The sequence below is a fragment of the Hemitrygon akajei genome, chromosome 16 (genome assembly GCF_048418815.1).
Source record: "Hemitrygon akajei chromosome 16, sHemAka1.3, whole genome shotgun sequence".
Classification (NCBI taxonomy): domain Eukaryota; kingdom Metazoa; phylum Chordata; class Chondrichthyes; order Myliobatiformes; family Dasyatidae; genus Hemitrygon; species Hemitrygon akajei.
Window position 1 is genome coordinate 77,555,622 of NC_133139.1, and position 21,646 is coordinate 77,577,267.

At 42.1% G+C, this 21,646-nt stretch overlaps 1 protein-coding gene across 12 annotated transcripts in view; it reads right to left on the bottom strand.

Moving 5' to 3' along the window:
- adgrl1a (adhesion G protein-coupled receptor L1a) overlaps positions 1–21,646 on the bottom strand; it is a 654,463-nt gene that overhangs the window by 123,168 nt on the left and 509,649 nt on the right. For 11 of the 12 annotated variants that reach the window (XM_073069261.1, XM_073069260.1, XM_073069257.1 and 8 more), the window contains exon 6: positions 15,078–15,878. The exons of the other annotated variant lie outside the window; for it this stretch is intronic. In XM_073069261.1, coding sequence (XP_072925362.1) covers positions 15,078–15,878 — 801 coding nt within the window. The remainder of the gene's footprint in view (positions 1–15,077; positions 15,879–21,646) is intronic. 12 annotated transcript variants of the gene reach the window in all.

Consider the following 21,646-nt stretch of genomic DNA (forward strand, 5'->3'; position numbering starts at 1 on the left):
AATTTTCCTCTGCAACTGGATCCTCAACTTCTTCAGCAATCGACCACAGTTAGCGAGGATAGGCAATAACATTTCCAGTACAATTGTTCTTAATATGGCACCCTACATGGCTGTGATATCATTCTGCACTCTACTGCTTGTGCACTTTTGACTGTGCGGCCAGATTCTGCTCTAACTCCAATTAAAAGTTTACGGATGATACCACTACAGTGGGCCATATCACAAATAACAATGATTCAGAGTAGAGGAAGAAAATAGGGAGCGTAGTGACATAATGTGTCATGGCAACAACCTTTCCATCAATGTCTGCAAAATAACTGGTCACTGACCTCAGGAAGGGATGGTGGGTGGTGCATATGCTCTTCATCAACAGTGTTGAAATTAATAGCGCTCTCGGGGATAGAGCATTCTGAAGATTCACCAAAAAAATCAAAGTACCTTTATTATCAAAGTATGTATGCAGTCTACAACCCTGAATTTCATCTTCCCACCATCCTCTACATGAAGAACTACATCTTTATCTGGACCTTAAATAGTCTCCTCTTATTGTATAATGATGGCCCTTGTTTTAGGCTTCAAAACCAGTGGAAACAATCTCTTTGCATCCATCTTACTGAGACATGTAAGAAATCTGTAAGTTTCAATGAGATTTCTCATACTTGTAAACTTTAGAGAATGCAGCATTAATCTACTCAAAGAAAATGCTGGAATCTCCATAGGTCAGGCAGCATTTGTACAGAAAGAGCTGATATTCATAAGAAAGGGTGTTTCACCCGGAATCTTCCGGCATTTTCTGTTTTTATTTCAGCCTTTCAGCATCCGCAGTTTATTTTTTGTAATGTTCATGAAAGATATTGGATTTGGTGAGGGGGGTGTGGATGTCAGAAAAAGGTAGCATGTCAGTAAAGAACTATTCAAATGAGAGGTGGACTTTTTCTAATGAATCCTTGAAGAATTAGGCAGAGCAGAGTTGGTATCTCGGGAAAACAGTGGCAGCCCGGAACATCATCCAAATTCAGGACATGTACGCACAATGTTCACTGTACAGGAATGATAGTTTATCTGATGATAGATTATAAAATTATTTTTTATTCATTTGGCTGTCCCTTCCACAGCCTACAGTCCATGAACACTGTACACAACTCACTGGATTAGACAGCACGGAACTGCTCCTGCACTCTTATGACATGGAGGTGAAACCTTGAATTATTTAGCCATTAAATTCCACCTCTCTCAAGCAGCAATATACTGTAGTGAATTATTCATTCCATAGCTGGGGTGATTTTACTTCCAGTGAAGAGGCCTACATGCAATGGTTTTGCATTCTGAAGGCATTGCACTGCCAAAGCTCCATCTGTTTTAACCTTTTTTTGCTGGATGGTTGCCACAGTAACTGAAGGAACCTGATCACAGCCAAGTTCTATTCAAGAAAGTGACTGCTGTTAGCTCAGCAACCAAGCCCCAGCGAGATCTGCTACATGTAGGGACTGCGATGGAAAATCTATCTTTCACCTGGTGCGAAGAGTGTAGACTGCTTGATTGGCATTCTCTATTGGGAGTTAAACCAAAGAAACATCCACTCCATTATTGAAACAGTGAGGCTGGATGAACTATTTTCAAAGGAGACATTGCATCAGTTCACCAAGCCAAACTTGATGCCATCTCCTACTCACAAAACCCCAAAGAAACCAGCGCTCACACTCTCTCACCATCTCATGTAAGATTCTGTCTTGAACACAAACCATCATGAATGTCGAGTGAAATACCTGCAAAGCTTGTAAAATAATCTTTGGTGAAAGGAACAAGCTCAGGAATTTTAGGGAAAAAAGAGAGAGAGGAAGCATAGGAATCCGAGGGAGAACAGAGTGGAAAGGTAGAGATTGGAGGGAGGAAAAATGGGCAAAGGCAGATGGGAGGAAGGCAAACAGGATTAGCAAGGGTAGGATGGGGTTACATGGAGAACAAAGGGAATGACTGGAAGGGTAAGAGTGAAAGAACAGGACTAAAGAGGGAGGCAGAAAGTGAATAGTAGAGTAGATAGAATAGGGGCAATGATTGAAGATGTGCAGAGAGATGTCAGAATCAGAATCAGATTTAATATCACTGTCATATATTGATAAATTTGTTTTGCTGCAGTAGTACATTACAATACATAGTAAGTCATCAATTATAATAAGAAATGTTGAGGTAGTGTACATGGGTTCTTTGTCCATTGAGAAATCTGATGGTGGAGGGGAAAAAGCTGTTCCTAAAATGTTGAGTGAGTGTCTTCAGGCTCCTGTACTTCCTCCTTCATGGTAGAAAAGAGAAGAGGGCATGTCCTGGGTGATGGGTGTCCTTAATGATGGATGCTACCTCTTTGAGGCATTGCCTTTTGAAGATGTTCTTGCTGGGGAGGGTAGTGCCCATGACGGAGCTGGTTGAGTTTGCAACTCTCTGCAGCTTTTTCCGATCCTGTGCAGTGGCCTCTCCGTACCAGAAGGTGACACAACAAGTTAGAATGCTCTCCGCGGTACATCTGTAGAAAGTGGGAAGATTCTTTGGTGACATACCATGTCTCCTCAAACTCCTACTGAAATATTGTTGCTGTCGTGCCTTCTTTGTAACCAGGGAAGATCTTCAGAGATGTAAACACCCAGGAACTTGAAACTGCTCACCTAGATGTGTGGAGAACTAGCAATGGATAAGAGGAGTTGCGGATATTGAGGAGCTCAATATTATACTATATATGATTTTGACAGTGTACACTCCTTTCTTGTTGTTTGTATTTCCATTGGAATATACATTTGTGGTAAACTATGTGTATATCTGTCTGGACATGTCCCTCTGCTGACTGCTCCTGTGGCTCCTCCCACAGACCCCTGTATAAAGGCGATTGGAGGCACTGCTCCCCCCTCAGTCTCCAAGATATCGTGGTCACGTTTGCAGCTAATAAAAGCCTATCTTTGGCCTCCCATCTCTGAGAGTTATTGATGGTGCATCAACATTTGATATAACTTCTCCTCTATTGGTCTTTATATATTTTTAAATCAATAAAAAAAGATGAAAATTGAATAGGGTGGATAGGGTGGTGAAGAAAGCTTTTGGTATGTTGGCCTTTATAAATCAGAGCCTTGAGTATAAGAGTTGGGATGTAATGTTAAAATTGTACAAGGCATTGGTAAGGCTGAATTTGGAGTACTGTGTACAGTTCTGGTCACCGAATTATAGGAAAGATGTCAACAAAATAGAGAGAGTACAGAGAAGATTTACTAGAATGTTACCTGGGCTTTAGCACCTAAGTTACAGGGAAAGATTGAACAAGTTAGGTCTTTATTCTTTGGAGCGTAGAAGGTTGAGGGGGGACTTGATAGAGGTATTTAAAATTATGAGGGGGATAGATAGAGTTGACGTGGATAGGCTTTTTCCATTGAGAGTAGGGGAGATTCAAACAAGAGGACATGAGTTCAGACTTAGGGGGCAAAAGTTTAAGGGTAACATGAGGAGGAATTTCTTTACTCAGAGATTGGTAGCTGTGTGGAATGAGCTTCCAGTAGAAGTTGTAGAGGCAGGTTTGGTATTGTCATTTAAAGCAAAATTGGATAGGTATATGGACAGGAAAAGAATGGAAGGTTATGGGCTGAGTGCAGGTCAGTGGGACTAGGTGAGATTAAGCATTTGGCATGGACTAGAAGGGACGAGATGGCCTGTTTCCGTGCTGTAATTGTTATATGGTTATATGAATGAAAATGAAATGATAATTAGTCAAGGTTTTGCCTAAACCCAAGGACCAATATTGAAAGCTGAAGATGATCCACAACCATTTCTGTGGAAGGACTTCCGAAATGCTATATGTGAACCCAGGAGCATCTGAAAAGCAGCTCTCAGCTGCACAGGTATTAGCACCATGGAAACATCTTGCAAAGACTTAAACTACTACTTTACTACTCTTGGATCACAACACTGATGAATTTTGATGCCTGGGATAGATACTACTCACAGGTCAGTGGACTTATTGACTGAACGCCCCATGTCAAGTCAAAACATTGTCTGCCTTTCTATAATGCCTTTTACAACATCAGAGCATCCAAGTGCTTCACAGTCATTAAACAACCAATTAGGAAACATCCTTGTAATGACTAGTAATTACATAAGAGGGATGTTAATTCAAGAATAAATTTTGGGTGTCGTACCATCTTTTTTTTCCCCATAATATTAGCACAAGAACCACACAGTCGCAGAAAAGCCTCAAAATAGACACTGCATCTTAAAGAGAGACCCTGGAACGTACAGCACTTTCCCACTACTGCACCAGGAGTGTCAGCTTGTATTGTGTACTCAAATCCCTGGAGTTGGAATTATTGAGAAAAACAATATAACAATGTCTGTTAAGACCATTTGACTAGCAGTTCAGCTAATTGTAAGATCCTAGTGAATTCTGAAACTGCAAAATTTACGTGCCTGAAGGGGGTAAAAAAAAACAGAGTAAATTTGATAGCAGAGATCCAGATCTAAGAGAGGTCTTCAGGGAAGCAATCTGATTGACCCAGAATAAAACTAAATCTAAGGATGAGCTAAATGGGGATTCGCTTAGTTTTGTTCATCTTGCTTGAAGAATTAAAGTCAGTTGGGATGCCAGAAACACTTCTCCTGCTGTTCTATTAGTAACATTGAAAAGATTACATTTTAACTCTTTATCCAGAAGACTACAGTATTGTCAACGCTTTCCTGCACTGAACAGGTAGCTTACATCCCGAAAAGAGCTTGAAGAGTCACATCTGTGGAACAGAGGTTGCCAGATCTAAAATATTTTCCTGTGGAATTCTCTGAAGATCGAATAAACCTCTAAGTTCAAAGTATATTTATTATCGAAGTATGTACATATATATATATCCATATACAAACCTGAGATTCATTTTCTTGTGGGCATTCACAATACAAAGAAACAGAATAGAATCAATGAAAAACTACACACAAAGGGTGAAGATCAACCAATGTGCAACAGAAAACAGAGTGAAAATACAAAAAAAAATCATTGAATAAATAATATTGAGAACATGAGTTGTAGAGTCCTTGAAAATGAGTCGATAGGTTGTGAAATCAGTGTTGTGGTGAGTGCGGACAGCGTACATATCGTAAAGTTTAAAAAGATCTGTTTCAAGTCCGATAGATAGCTTACTAAGTTCTTATTGGAAAAAATATTGATTCACTACTTTGAATTCAAAAGAAGCGTGAAGCGCAAAAGAACGGCAGATTTGTTTAAAGCTGAATGGCTTAACAAAATTGTAGAAACTGCTACGCCGAAAACGCATGAGGTCATGAACGTGCAGCTACGAGAAATATTTACGGATGGTTCGGAAACTGGAGTTATCTGTTTGTGTTGTCATGATGTGGAAGTTGCTGGAGAGTTTGCTGGTGGAAAGAAGTGGGATGATATTTGGAAACTTGACTTTTTGAAGCGTCATTTGGCAAGTAAGTTGCACTTGGACAGTGTACAAAAGCTCAGGCAACAGAACCTGTCATTACCCGTTACAGGAGTGCTACGCATCGCAGGTGAATATCATTTGGATATGTTAATGAGAATCAAAAGCTATCAATTGGATGGAAGCTCTATTAGTCTAGAGGGAGTTTACAAAGAATGGGTAAATGCCAAAGACAGGAGAGAGAAAAAATAGCTGAGTGACTTAAATATGTATGTTATTTTGTTGTTATTCTGTGCAGTTTTAAGTCAAATATTTTGTAAACCTACATAAACTGTGCCATGTGTGCATTCAGAGCGCACATACTTTTGTCACAGGAAAAAAATCTGCACAACACAAGATTTTTGCGCACACTGGCTACTAAAATTTAGAGGGAACATTGGTTGCAAGGGAATCTGACGGAGTCAAAATGCATGTTGGAATGTTTTGCTGGAGAAAATAAGGGGGCTAGGGGAGGGGAAATGAGAATGCCCTGAAAGCTACCATACACATGATATGGTGAACATATGACTTCCCAAGGGACTTGTGAGTCCTAGTGCAGGATTCCCTAAAGATTAACTTGCAGTTTGAGCTGGTAATAAGGAAGGCAAATGCAATGTTAATATTAATTTCGAGAGGATTAGAATACAAATGCAAGGATGTGATGTTGAAGCTTTATAAGGCATTGATCAGACTGCACTTGGAGTATCATGAGCTGTTCGGGGCCCATATCTGAGCAGGGATGTGCTGACATTAGAGACAGTTTAGAGAAGGTTTACCTGAATGATCGCAGGAATGTAAGGGTTAGTGTCTGTGGTGCGTTTTATGGCCCTGGGTCTGTATTTGCTGGTGTTCAGAAGAATGAGGGCGGATCTCATTGGAGTCTATGAATATTGAAAGGCCTGGATGGAGTAGACAAGAAGAGGATGTTTCAATAGTGAGGACACATCCTCAGAATAGAAGGACATCCCTTTAGAACAGAGATGAGGAGGAATTTCTTTAGCCAGAATGTGGTGAATCTGTGGAATTCATTGTCACAGGAGGCTGTGGACACAATGGGTACTTTTAAAGCCGAGTTTGATAAGCTCTTGATTAGCAAGAGCATCAAAGATTACAAGGAGAAGGCAGAATAATGAGGTTAAGATGGAAAGCGAATCATCTATGATCAAAGGTGGTGCAGACTTAATGGGCCGAATAACCTCTGGTTGGGTCCAATTTCTTACGGTCATATAGCATCTGCCATAAAAAGTACAACAATGTATGAAAATCCTTCCAATCCTAAATTGCATTTAATACAAACCGAGTTGACCTAATCTCTTCTCAAGCAGCAGCTTTAACATCATGAAAATCAGGCTGATAAAATATTTGATACATTTTGATTTGTCTCACATTTAGAAATTATTTCTAGGCTCATTATAATTAGTTGCGAGAGCTGAAATGCAATATTATAATGAACATTGAACTGTAAGACTTCAGATAACTTGTTTCCTGTGGCCCATCAGTGATCTTGCTTCAATTTTCCTTCTCTCCAATAACATAGCTATTTTCTGGCTCTAACTTTCTAATGTCATTTTTAAAATGGTGTCCAGAATGTACATTTTCCCTTTATTTTCGAGGCTTTGTCTTTGATGGATTGCCAGCTACTAAGGATCTGACTTTTTCATCTTTTGCGTTTTCAGTGACCACCACCTCCCCATTTCACAGTCTTTATGATCTTTAAATCAGCATCTCTTTGTCTAACTACCCCCATTAATCTGCTGACTGGATGGATTCATTTGCAGTTTATCCCCACAGCACTCTGACCTCAGCAATATTCCCTTTGTCCTACCCCTATCCTGTCTATACGTATCTTAAAACCAACTTGTCTCCTCCCTGTAATCTTAACTCTGATTTTTTTTCTCCACACAGACACTGCCTGACCTGCTGAGTAATTCCACCATTATTTGCTTTTATCCAAGGAATCATTCTGATGAATTGTTGTGACACTCCTGCTAAATCAAGTATACCTTCTTTTTTTCTGGTAAGGAGCCCAATACTGCATAGACCCCTTAATGTGCATTTTACCAAGGCTTTATGTAACTGCAACACACACCCTCAAAATGCTGGAGGAATTCAGCAGGCCAGGCAGCATCTACGGGAAAGAGTGAAAAGTCGATGTTTTGGGCTGAGATCCTTCATCATCAAGTCAAGGTGGAAGAGCAACAACTGATATTCCATCTTCTCAAGCACATCCATTTCTCGAATTTCTGGTTGTTGGCACTGCTCTCTCCTTCACAATTTCCCATTCCTGTTTCTTCTCTCATGCTTCCAGTTTCACCAATCATCTGTCACCTTTTATTTCTTCCTCCCTCCCCCCACCACCTTCTTACCCCTCCCTTTCCTTTCTGGTCCTGATGAGGAGTTTTGGCCTGAAACATTGACTGCTTGCTGTTCCCCATAGATGCTGCCTGACCTGTCGAGTTCCTCCAGCACTTTGTGTGTATTGCTTTGGATTTCCAGCATCTGCAGGTTTTCTCGTGTACTCAAATCCTTACTCCTGTACTCAAATCCTCTCAAAATAAAGATAAACAAGCACGTTTCACTTCCTAATTGCTGGCTAGGTAAAAAAAATGGAGGACAATTCAAACTTAAAAATAACATTTTCATAGGACACGTATACGATATATTTTGGTATTTATTCACAGGATGCTGACATTGCAAGCAATGCCCGTGTTCATGGTTCATCCTCAAATGAGGCAACTACATTAGTTGGTCTGAACTCATATTCAGCAGGCCAGAAAAGGATTTACCTTCTCGGAAGGATGTTAAAGAACCAACTGGGCCTTTATGATAACCTAGTAGTTTCATTGTCATTTGAGGCTATTAGCTTTCTTGATCCAGATTGAATTACTTGAATTTCATTCAGTAGCTGCAGTTGTACGATCCAGATTTGTTTTGCCGCATCAGTACTTTAGGTCTATGTATGTTAGTCTAACAACTTAACCACTGTACTATCATATCGAAACACCTTATTATATTCAAGAGAAAGCTAGCAATTCTTGTTCATCTTGAGCAATCCTTTATTTACCTATCTTACTATATACTTATATGGTTCCGGACATCACCAGCAAGACTGGGATTTAGTGCTCACCCTTAACTGCCCTGAAGAATGTGAGGGGGGGGGGGGGTGAGCTGCCTTCTTGAACAACTGTGACCCTTCCAGTAAAGGTACTCCAAAAGAGCTGCTGGGACACTAAGGATTTCTTTCGACCCCATAGCATTGAAATTCAACATCAAATTTCCAAGCCAGGATTGGGTGCAAGTAGGAAGGGAGCTGCAGATGGTGACGTTGCTATGTGGTTGCTGCCCTGTTCTTCCCAGTGACAGATATCAGGAGTTTGGGAAGTGCTGTTGGAACAACCTGTGAAGGAAGTGCAGTTTGTTTTATAGACGGAATATAATGCAGCTACAAGCATACTGCTGGTGGAAGGAATGGACGGTGGATGATTGGTGGGGGTTTGTCCCCGATGAGTGTTTTTGGAGCCTTACCCAGAGAAGTGGACTGCATTGCAACAAGACCTTGACATGTGTCTTATACATTGTAGAAAAGCTTTGGGGGCACCTGTTACAGAAATGCCCAGCCTCTGACCTATTCTTGTAGCCATAATATGTGGACAGATAGTGTAGTTGAGTTCTGAGTCGAAGGCAAGTTTATTGATTGTGGGGTCCACTGAATGTCAAAAATATTTCTTGACCCTAGAACACAGAACAGAACAGCAGGGGAGTCGAGTAAGGAGGTGAAGATGGCCGGGCATAGGACACTGTCCTGACAGATTCTTCTGGTGATGTCCTAGGCAGGAATGATTGGCCTCCAGCCATTGAAGTATCTTCCTATTGCATCTTTTCTGGTTAATGCCCCCTGACTTCAGATTTACCGGTGCTCCTTGATGCCGCATTCAATCAAATGCTGCCTTGGTTTGGAGCTCAACCCAGGTAAGTGTAAAGTGGTTCATTTTGGTAGGTCAAATATGATGGCAGAAAATAGTATTAATGGTAAGACTCTTGGCAGTGTGGAGGATCAGAGGGATCTTGGGGTGCGAGTCCGTAGGATGCTCAAAGTAGCTATGCAGGTTGACTCTGTGGTTAAGAAGGTTTTTCTATTGGAAGAGTCTAAGTTTGGTTGTAATTGTATCATAACCGTGGCTTCACACAACATGATGGATGGCGTCTTCAATGTGAAGACTGGATTTGTCTCCACAGGACTATGTGGTCACCGTTACTAGGGCTTTCATTGACATATACAGTATATCTGCCACAGGTAGAATGGTGAGAACAAAGTTAAGTAGATTCATCTACCATGTTGGTTTGCTCATGACCTGTCATAAACACACCCTGGACTCTATGCCCTTCAGGTCTCTGCCAGTTTAGTTAGTGCACCTATACTCTTGGCAGTGATTGTTGAAATCACCTGTCCACAGTACCTTCTGTGTCCTTGTTATTTTCAGTACTTCGAAGTGTAATTTAACCTGATTTCATCACTTTTTCAAGGAGGTGGTTCTCTTGTCCATATTTGATCTGATGCAAGATTTTACAGGGCCTGGAGTTAGTCCATGTTGAGAATTCTCAGCAATATTCCTCTGTATACCATTATTCCACCAGGTCTAGCAGGTCAATCCTGTTGATGGGATGGGATGTACTCAAGAATTATGAAGGAGGAATCTTGTCTGCAAGGCATGATTCTCCAAGTATGTCTGTGTAGGGTTGTTGCTCAGCTTGTCTGGACAGCTAACCTAACACTGGGTCTAGAAGAGGCTTACGAGAATGATACCAGGAATGAAAGGTTTAACATATGAGGAGTCTTTGATGGCTCTGGGCCTGTCAGAGTTCAGCTGTCAGTGAGAGTGACTTTGCAAGGTTGACTGGGTTGTGAGAAACTTTACCCTATATGAATTTGGTGCTGTGGTCAATGCCAGGTGCTCAACCTGGCTTTATTCTTTTTCAGCATCATGGTTCAAATAGAGCCTTGAAGTAATGTTTACATGTGTGACTGTGTGCATGCACGTTCACAAAAAGGCCAGACTGGGTAAGGGTGGTAGATTTTCTTCTTGGATGGACTGTTGTGAACGTGATGAGATTTTTATGACAATCTTCCAAATATTGTGATGATCAATAAGACTTAATTTTTCCTCACAACTTTCCAATCATTAATTAAATTTAAACTGCACAGCTACCATGGTAGGAGTTGAACTAAGGTTTCTGAACTGTTAGTCCAGGCATCTGGACTTAAGGTGTTTTTGTACACATTCATTTAACAAGATTGCTCTTACATTGGTAAGAGCAAAGACTAATGCCCCAATTGTGATGATGAACCACAGTCTTGGAACTTCTGGTGAAGGTAACTCCTATAGTGCTGGGGAATCCCAGAATTGGGCCCAGAACAATAAAGGAATGGTGATATATTTCCCAGTCAAGCTGCTGAGTGACTTGGAGAGAACTCGCATTGGCGGTGTGCCTCTGCTCCTGCAGCCTTTATTACCAAGAAAAGATAATGGCAGCAAGTTAGGAAGGTGTTGTCAGAGGAACTGAAACAGTGTTTTCTGTATGTGGTACAACTGCAGCTACAGTGTGCCAGTGATAGATGGTGAATTTTCAAGACAGCGGATGGGGAACCAGTCAAGCAGGCTGCTTTTCCTGGACAGAGTTGAGCGGCTTGCTACTAGCGATGCACTCAGTCAGCTAAATGGAGATTATGCCATCATAATACTAACTTCTGCCTTGTAGGTGGTAGAAAGGCTTTGTGTCAGGGACATGTCAATTGCCTCAGAATACACCCTTCTGACTTACACAAAAAGCAGCTGTATATACTTGGCTGGTCAAGTTTATTTCTGTTCAATGTCAGCCACCAAGGTGTTGAATGTGGGTCACATACAGATGGTAGCACCATTCCATATTAAGGGTTGGCATTTAGATTCTCTCTTGTTGGCAATGGTCATGGCCTGACGCTTCAATGGTAAAAATTCTGCTTTCCACTTGCCTGAATGTTGTCTAAGTCTTGCCGTCAGATGATGTGCACGACTTCAGACCGTTCTCATGAAAAGAACTGTGCTGATGCAGTGTCAATGGAGGAATGGTATTATACATTCATGTCACGGTGAAAAGTGAGTTAAGCTGTAATCAAGAATGAAGGAGGCGTTGTGTGAATTACGAAATGTCATACACAATGAATTCCAGTTAACTGGGACACATCGGGACCAGTACATTTTGGCCCAATTAAGCAGCTGCCCCAATTAGCTGAAGTTTCATGGAAATAGTTTAAAAAGGTATAAAAAAGACAAACTACCATTCAACTGAGTAACAGATTATGCCTTTGAATGAAATACAGAACAAAGTAGAACACTACCAGTACTATTGGTGGTTGTCTGTCTTACCCAATGATAAGAGGAAAGCTGTGCGGGAGAGTTTTTAAAGTGGAAAAGCCATTGCACTGGGGCAGTTCCACTCTCTCAACCTCGGATGCCCAGATCCAGCGGGATGAGTAGGCATTGTGGTTGCAGTGGATGCCCATGACTTCTTCTGTGCTTCGTCTTGCTCTTCCCTCTCCATGCAGCGTTGCAGAACTGCCTTCCTGGCTGTTGGATCTCACTGTAGATCCCATTTGCTGAGTCTGTTGGAGCTGACTTGCGAGTCCCTCACTCACTGGGTGAGATCCGTTGGTTATCCTAACCTGGTTTAGCCTGCCTGTCAAAGCTGTAAACTGGGCTGTGGCCCCTGTTGCATGTAATCAGCTACATGAAGCCATAGAATGAGTTGAGTGTCTCACGGGGAACAAAGGTAACATTCTAGATGAGTATCGATACCTTCATATTTTTCGTAGATCCTAACTTGTTGAAGTAGTGATTGTTTCATTTTCATTCTTGGCCATTTCTGGCATTTCCAAGTCTGAATGTTTAAAACCGCAGTGAGCAAAACAGTTCCAAATTGTCTTGCCGCTAATTTCTCTCCAACTATCAGTGACAAAAATAACTGCTTTTTGAACACAAACACAAGCAGCTGACACTATTTTAAAAACTGTTCACGCTAAGCATGGTGTTGTGTCTAACAACAATGCAGGTGCACATGACTGACTAAATCTAGTGAGAAAATGTTAGACTGTCTCCTGCCCTAATTAAGTGGCATATTGTCCCAAATAAATGAAGGGAATCTTGGCTGTTTTCTCGATTTTATTTTATTCTTTAAGAGTTGTCCCAAATAAGCAGGTGCCACACTTAACCGGAATCCGCTGTATATTTTATATATTGCACCATGACACTCCACAGTTTGACTGTGAATTAAGTAACTTTCACACAGTTGTTGTGGCCTGGATTTGGTGTGTGGAGAGTAGAGTTCAAAACCTATGATAATAGACAATAGACAGTAGGTGCAGGAGTAGGCCATTCGGCCCTTCTAGCCAGCACCGCCATTCACTGTGATCATGGCTGATCGTACACAATCAGTATCCCGTTCCTGCCCTCTCCCTATATCCCTTGACCCCGCTATCTATAAGAACTCTATCTAACTCTCTCTCGAATGCATCCAGAGACTTGGCCTCCACTGCCTTCTGGGGCAGAGCATTCCACGTATCCACCACTCTCTGGGTGAAAAAGTTTTTCTGCATCTCTGTTCTAAATGGCTTACCCCTTATTCTTAAACTGTGGCCTCTAGTTCTGGACTCATCCATCTGCGGGAACATGCTTCCTGCCTCCAGCGTGTCCAATCCCTTAATAATCTTACATGTTTCAATCAGATCCCCTCTCATCCTTCTAAATTCCAGTGTATACAAGCCCAGTCGCTCCAATCTTTCAACATATGAAATTCCCACCATTCCGGGAATTAACCTTGTGAACCTACGCTGCACTCCCTCAATAGCAAGAATGTCCTTCCTCAAATTTGGAGACCAAAACTGCACACAATACTCCAGGTGTGGTCTCACCAGAGCCCTGTACAGCTGCAGAAGGACCTCTTTACTCCTATACTCAATTCCTCTTGTTGTAAGAAGAATCTCGACTGCAGTTTTCCCCCAAGCTATTTATGATTCTAAAGTAATTATTTTTTCCTGGAGTGAAATATGATAGCAGCCATTTCTGGGTCACTGCACGTCGCTCTCGACTTGGCACTCCTGCATACGAGAGCCTGCAGCTTTGAGGAGATATGGGGCACCATAACAACACTCCAACATAGCAAAGGACTGAGACCCCAGAGACCTCATCTTTCACCGTTCTGGAACAGATTCTACCCTATCCCACTCTTAATAGTTCTGCCCATGACTCCTGTTCCCCTCACATCGTAACACGCCACCTAGGCACAAAACAGGGTGATCCATCTCCCAAACTCTTTTCTACCATTACAGCCTGCAATACAAGGCTCTGATTGCTCTCGCTAAAAATACCTGACCACAGTCCAGTGCTTCAATCTCTGTCTCTCCACCATATCATAGAACTCCAAACCCGCCCCCATCATCCCCCTTTGCCACAGTGCTGTGCTGGCATCACTCGCTGGCAAAAGCATTTCTAGCCATTTAATCCCTCCTATGCTATTACTGGGTCATTTCCAGAGAAAAAAAACATATCACTTAATAAAACAGAAAGTAGTCCAAATATGCATTGTCTACCAAAAGCAAATTCTAAGACAATCTCACTCCATTTTTCTATTCTCTAGCATCACCTATGTGAAGGCAGGTGATGCTTACAGTGCTATACAGCAGCTGATGTTCATTTTACTTAGGGAAATATTCAGGTTTGGTTCAAGTAACATCTATATTTTACAAAAGTCATAGCATGAGTGGCAAGAAGAGCTGGCCAGTGGCATTACCACAGTCAAACCCACACCCTGCAGAAGAACAACCAATGGTGAAAACATTGAGTCGAGAGATAAATACGGCAGTTCCAAGGTTGGGACATCTATAGTAAATGACTCATCCCCAAGTACATTCCAAGAGGAGAACAGTAAAGAAATTAAAGCTAGAACATCTTCAATGAACAAATAGAAATGGGCCAACACTATGCAGTAAAACAGGATAAAATTGTTAATACAGGTGAGCCTGGTGTGACTCCTTGCCGTGCAGATCCCACAAAACCGTAACAACTCATGGATTGGAGCAGAGGCTGCTTTCAAGGGCTGGAAATGGATGGGCTGGGTCAAGTGGTGCAGTCCTGAAGCATGAGGCTTGGGATTTCACCCAAGTTCACCTCCAGCCAATGAAATGATTCTCACAAATGTCGGTGACACATTTCCACACTTATAATGAAGCTTTTGGCAGCGATTCCATTAACACTCTACTTTCTAGGCACATATGTCACACACTGACCGAGTGTGAATACATTGCATATTCAAAACTCTATTAAAGGTTTTTAAAAGATCATCACAAGGAAGCTTAGAATTCTTCACAAATTCCTTTTAACCTTGGGGCCTTGCTGGTAATTAATTCAATGCAACCAAGGGAGGAAAAGAGTCAAAATTATCAACTGGAGAGATGAAAGGCGTGTAAACCATCAAATTTTACAACACCACCCTAGTCCCAGTTGTAAACCAATGCAGCCCACAGTATTTCAATCCCATCTGGAAAGCTTGCAAACCAGTGTAGCCCATGACATTAGCCCAGCCCCACTTGAGTTGCTGTCCTACCTATGGTTGGGTCGGGGGGTCCAAACTCCAGAGAGTATCTCAGCACGAAGCGGTTGTTCCAGACATAGAGCTGGTTGTCGCGGGGGTTGTAGTCCACGGACGAGACGTACTGGTAGGGGTTGGGGAAGGCAATGGACACAGGCTCCTCGCGGTTGAGGTTGGTGTTGAAGGCAAAGTCAATCGTGTTGCCGATGACCTCGCTGTCGTCATCCTTGGACACAGAGCGCACAGCGTAGAGGACGCCACACACCATGAAGGCGTTGGAGGCCGAGCGCTTGTCATACACCGTCTCCCAGGTGCCCTCAAAGCGCAGTGTGTAGGGGTTGAGCTGACTCACCACCAGCTTGCCGTTGTTCTGCTCAGTGGCGTAAATGGCCCAGAGGCCGTTCTCATCCACCGCCAGGTCGATGTCGGTCTTGCCGCCCCAACGGTACGGTGACGTGTCGTGGTAGTTGGCGCCACCGATGATCGCCTCGCCGCTCTTGATGCGCGTGCGCAGGTCGAATTTGACGACATTGCGCGTGCGCTCCTTGTTGTAGAAGACGGCGCCATCGTAGACGACGAAGCCAGTGCCGTCGACGCGGTGAGGCAGGTGATAGGTGGTGGTGGGGTGACCGGCGGTGTAGTCCTCCCATGAGCCGTACTCGGTCAGTGTGTCGGTGCGGTACGGGATCCAAGGCATGTAGTAGATGCGGTCGCCGGCCTGCAGTGGATCCTTGCACCAGGCGCCCGCCTCGTGCTCCGACTCGAAGACGTTGGTGGGCTCGAAGATCTTGCGCAGGGTGCCGGGGCAGACGAAGACTGTGGAGCAGAACGGGATAGAGAGAGAAAGAGAGAGAGACAGAGCCGTCACTCTGATATCGCCAGCCGGGTAGGCAACCTGCACCAAGTCCAACTCCCCCACCCCCACCCCGGACCTGATCCAATCATGAGCTGGTATTCTGACCATTTGGGGGAAAGGTTGTATAGCCTAGGACCTACCACCGACCTGCTGCCGGGAAGGCAATGGATTGCAGACCCGCTTGAGTTCCACCACCCACTCCTACGGCTTCTGGGAGAAGAGGGACAGTTAATGTGAAATGGGAGGTGTGGAAGTGACCTGCTGTTGTATCTCCTCGGCTTGTTAACAAGAGGAGTCTACTCAACCTCATAATTCAGTGTGACTTCTGCTGGCCTCAACTCCCCATATGTACCTGTTTCTCCTAACCCCAATCTTTCAAATATTTATCAAACTCCAACTTGCATGTGTATAATAACCTGGCCTCCACCATCCTCAATGGCAGAGAATTCCAGAGATTCACTGCCTTTAGGTATGACATTTCTATGCACCTGAGTTTTAAGTGAACATTCTCTTACTTTGCAGTTGCGCATTATTGTTCATGATTCTCCCGTTAGTGTGAATAACTCGACACCCACCCTGCCATGCCCCTTTAGAATCGTCTGCGTTTAAGAAACTTAACCTCTCATAACCAGTTGATTTTGCATGTATTCATAGTTCTTATATTTCCCGAGATTGAACCTCATTGCTGGAGTTTGAGGCACCAATGTATCATTCTAATGTCCTTTGTTGAAGTAAGTCAAGTGGGGCGGGGTATAACTATTGTTGCCTTAATATTATCTGTCTTACAACACCTACTAAAGGTAATATGAATCCTATTATTTATCATAAAGCCATGCCATAAATGACTGGGAATCAAGTTTGAGAACCATTTTCTAATAGTTGATAGTCTAAGCAATACATAATTTTGGTTTTGGAATACAGCTTGGTGTTTGAGGGAGATGAAAAGGAAAATCACCATCATCTTCTGCTCCTGATGGACATTCAATGATTTCTGTTGGAAATGAACCAGTGGAGTAGGGCAAGTGTAGGGCTGGACTTGATAAGCTGCTGACACCTATGATCAAGTCTATATTTTCGAATGGCCATATCTTGTCTGCACTTATGGAACTGTACACCCTCAGAAGAGAGGCAGAAAAAAAAGCCCAGAGTCCTTCAGTCTAACTACAAATTAATGTAGATTGGCGGTGACAGCTGTGAATATAATCCCAGTTTTATGGCTCAGAGACAGAGGGGAGAGAAACAGAGTGACCCAGTGATTAGTGATAGAGAGAACCAGTAACACTGCATGAGAAAGAGAAATCCATTGACAGGGTACTGGAGAGATACCTGGGACAGGAAGCAGAGAGAACCAGCAATGTAATTTTTCCACAACAGTGGGGTGACAGTAATAGGAAGACATTAATAAGCTTGGGGAATGAATGTATAATTCATAAAAGAATTTCAATATAAGTAACCATGATACATTTAGATATGAAGAACATGAAGGTCACGTACTCCTTGGAAAAGTAACGTCTACATGAGGTATAAAAGCATCTTCCATTAACACACAGCCTTTAATGTGGTTAAAGTCTTCCAAACCGCTACACAGCAACTTCTTCAAATTAAATTTTACTGAACCACATTAGGTGAGCCGAGGACATGGGATGAAAGATTCAGTCAAAAAAAGATAGCTGTTAGGATGCATCTTAGAGCTATGGAGATGGAGAACCATAGGGTCTTGATAGCCGAAGACATGTATTGATTAAATTGAGGGATGCTCAGGAAACTGGAATTGGAAGTGTACAGAGACTCTAAATTTGAAAGGCTGAACAGGAATGTGTGTGTGTGTGTGTGTGTGTGGGGGGGGGTTGGGAATGCAAGGGCATTTATAAATAATGTGATAATTTTAAAATTGAGACACTGCTTGACTGGGATTAACAGTTAACTTCTTTATAAGCAGTCCCATAGGGTGGAGGACGTTTTGTGGGCTCTGCAAGGAGAAAGGGTAGTATGGGTACTGCAGAATCTTACACAAGTGGGGCAGGAGGTGCAGTCATAGGATGGGCACTTTGAATGAATGCACTTTTTATGTTCATATAGGATGTCTTTGCTAGATAAGGTTTGGGATAGGATTTCAGTAGCAGATGAGCTTGGGCTGGGAAAAGCAAGTGAAGCTCCAGAGATGGAAATAGATAGTATTTGTGTTGATGCAGATAGGTAGCCCCAAACGTCATCTGGTCACCTGTGATGCCATTGTTACAACCTCTTCAGTTAAGGGGTAAGGACAATTGCTTCTGAGTGGAGTTTGTGAGAGGATAAGACAACACAGAATGACAATTCACTTTGCTGATATTTAGAGGAAGGAAAATTTAATTCATCCAACATTGGATGTTGGAGATGCAGTCTCACAGTTCAAAGATGGTGAAGGGGAATATTCTCAGCCTACACGGTCGGTAAATGGAAGACTGAAAAGGATGGGTTAGATTGCTTTTAGAGTAGGTTAAAAGTTCAGCACAACAAGTGGGTTGAGGAGCCTTTAATGTGCTGTTATGTTCAATGTAGAACATTTTTTGACAGCATGGTATTGATGTAAAGAAAGCATGCAGTACAAATCTTTGGGAAGCAGCAGAGATACTGATGTGGCTGAAGAATAAAGAGATACTGTCACTGATTCTGTAGTTGTGAGTGGATAGATGCTCTGGTCCCTCCAAGCTTGATGGCAGTGGGGTAGGCAGGCGTCACTGAGTGCAGACAGATCAAGAAGGCCAAGAAGAGTTATATTATTTTTGTCGTAATCACCAAGGATTTGTGAGGCAGCTAAAAGTGGCATGGCAGAAACCTGATTTGATGAATTCAACAAATTCTGCGGAAGATGGTTTATGGATTTGGCAGGCTGTTATGATGAAGGAGTGATTGGAAATGAAGTAATAATTTAAAGGGATAATAGGGTCAAGGGTTGATTTTTTAGGAGGGGAATCTGACAAGATCTAAAAGAGGGAAGGGGGGGGGGGAAGAGAACCTGAGGAGAGAGAACTGTTAACAATAACACACAAGCCAGGAAGGGAAATTGGCAGAGGAGCAGAGGAATCCAGGGTGCGCTTACACAAAAATCACTAAAAGAATCAAACAAAGCACTGGGATTCATTGCCAGAGGAATAGAACTGAAAAGTAGAGAAGTTACGTTAACCTTACATAGAGCCTTGATTGACCGCACTTGAAGTCTCCATATTATCAAAAAGACTCTGGAGAAAGTGCATAAATAATTTACTGAAATCATACCAAAACAGAAAGGTTCTACCTGTCAGGAAGGATTCAACAGGCTAGGGCTCATCTCTAGAAAAAGATTAATAGGTGACTTGACAGACGTCTTTGAGATTATGAAAGGGTTCAAATTGTTTCAATATAGATAAGATGTTTTAACTCACCTTTGAGACCAGCACTGGGGAACCATAAATAGACTGATAATAAATCCAGTTTGGGAAAACATCGAGTGGGTAGAATGTGGAACTGTAACCACAATGAGTGGTTGAGGCAACTGGAATTGATTCTTTTTAACAAGTGGACATATAAGTATGCTGGGGAAAAATAGTCAGACAAGTTGATGGAGTTAAATGAAGATGGGTTGGAGAAAGCTGGCGTGGAAAATAAACACTGGCATGTTTCATTATAACAGAAACAAAGTGATGGCATGATGGTGTCAGACAACAATAAGATAACTGATAAACATTGGCATAAATTGCTTGTAAAAGATCAATGGTTATGTTGAAAAACCAGTAATGTCCAGTTTTAAATCAAAAGGGCTTCATCTTTTATAATTTACCAACCAATTTCCAAAATTATCTTCATAACCTCCAGTTTCTTAATCATACAATAACATGATTGAGAAAGAAAGAAACCTTGATGGCACTCTTGCATTGGAAGTATTTTAGTTATGAGGTGGCTGGTGAAGGGATCAGTGTTAAGGATGACTTTGAGGAGAGAATGTCATTGTAAAATGAGATAATATGAGTATTTATCAATTGAAAAGGTTAGAGGAGAGAGGGTTATATGAGGGAAGAGGGTAAGTATCGGAGAGAATCTGAGATCATTTTAGAGGGAATAAAATAGTGGGGCAGAACATTGTGAGAATAAAAGGAATCATTTTGAGAGGGAGATTATTGAAGGGAGAGGATTATTGTGAAAGGGAAGGTTAGCTGTAGATTGGACGATGCAATGTGAGGATCATTATATTCCGAGAGATGTCTGCATGGGAAATCAATGAGAGTATATATCTTTTATTTATTTCTAATTTCCTTTGTACTAACTGTTTTGCTGACTCAAATTCACTCTGAAAAGGTTCAATTACATTGGTGGGTTGGATAGTAAATCACACATTGGCCACATGATGTAAGAATAGTGAATTTGAGCCTTAGTGAATCTGATGGTTTTCCATAGCAATCTTGTAATTTTGTGGGGGTCATTATTAATTTTAAGGTTGCATTTATCAGCTGAATTTAAACTCATGGCTGCCGTGGTGGGATTTGAACTTTTGTCTATGGATTGTTAATCCAGGCCTCTGGGTCTTTAATCTTTGAACTGAACAATAACCATTGTGGCACTAGAATATCTATCCATTGAGGGAGAGGATCATTCTGAAGGATGGACAGTGGAAAGATAGTTGGTGTGAGGGGAGATGAACAGATGAGGGTGAACGTGAGTAGAAAAATCAGCGGGTTCACTGAGGTGAAAGGGTAACAACTTCGAGGGGAGAGGATTGGCGAGAATAGTCAGAACATGAGTCCATTGTAAAATTAGATGGCTACTGAGGAAAGAGGGTCACTGAGGTGACTGATGTGAGGACAGATACTGGTGTGAGGAAATTGGCATTTGGATGAAGATAGATTGCAGTTATGTCTTTGAATTTTGCTCTTTGCTCCTTGAGGTTTAAGCCATTACCTATTTGAATGTTTTTACTTGTGTCAAGCCTATTTTAATTGTAAAGAAAATAGATTTAAAATATTATAAAGTCTGTGTAAGACTATTATAATAACTATTTATTATAAATTATAGTTGCTGCCCTTTTTCAGGGTAAGAATATATTTCCTATGACTGGCAAATTTGCATACAGAATCCAAATAGGCTCTGATTGACAAGGCACATGGCAAGAACACAGTCTTCTATATTTGTTTTTGTACTCCGTATTTACTATTAATTCATTTTTAGACTTCAATTATTCGCCAGCAAGTCCAATATTCATTCCCTGTCTCTAACTGCTTTCATTTTCATTCAAGTAAGTGGCTTGACACACCTTCAAGAGTAGCGGGAATTTAGAGTGGGGAAACAAGGATGAGCTAAATCTAGGAAAGGGCAATGATTTAATTTACAGTAAGGTGCAAGGGGATTAGCTCTAAGAGGACTAGGACCTTGTTGTGGTTGGAAAAATGCGTGGCTCAATGACCCGGAGACCTACGTTGGCTGGAGTTGGGGCTTTATGCTTTGGCTCTTGGTAGGGTCGCCCATGCCAAACAGATCAAAGGGTGGAGGACAGACCAAGAGTATCCACCGGTCCTTGAGGTTCAGGGGTTCAGATCAGGGCTAACAGTTCTGACTGGTCAAATAAAATTGGTAAAGAAACAGCAATGAAGAATCCTTATACATCTGAATGTGATAGTATTCCTGAGACTTCATCTGGGATTTGCATGGTGACAGTTGTGAAAACCGAGAGGAAGCTACTGACATGATGAAGGAAGCCCTGAACACTGCCAGAGAT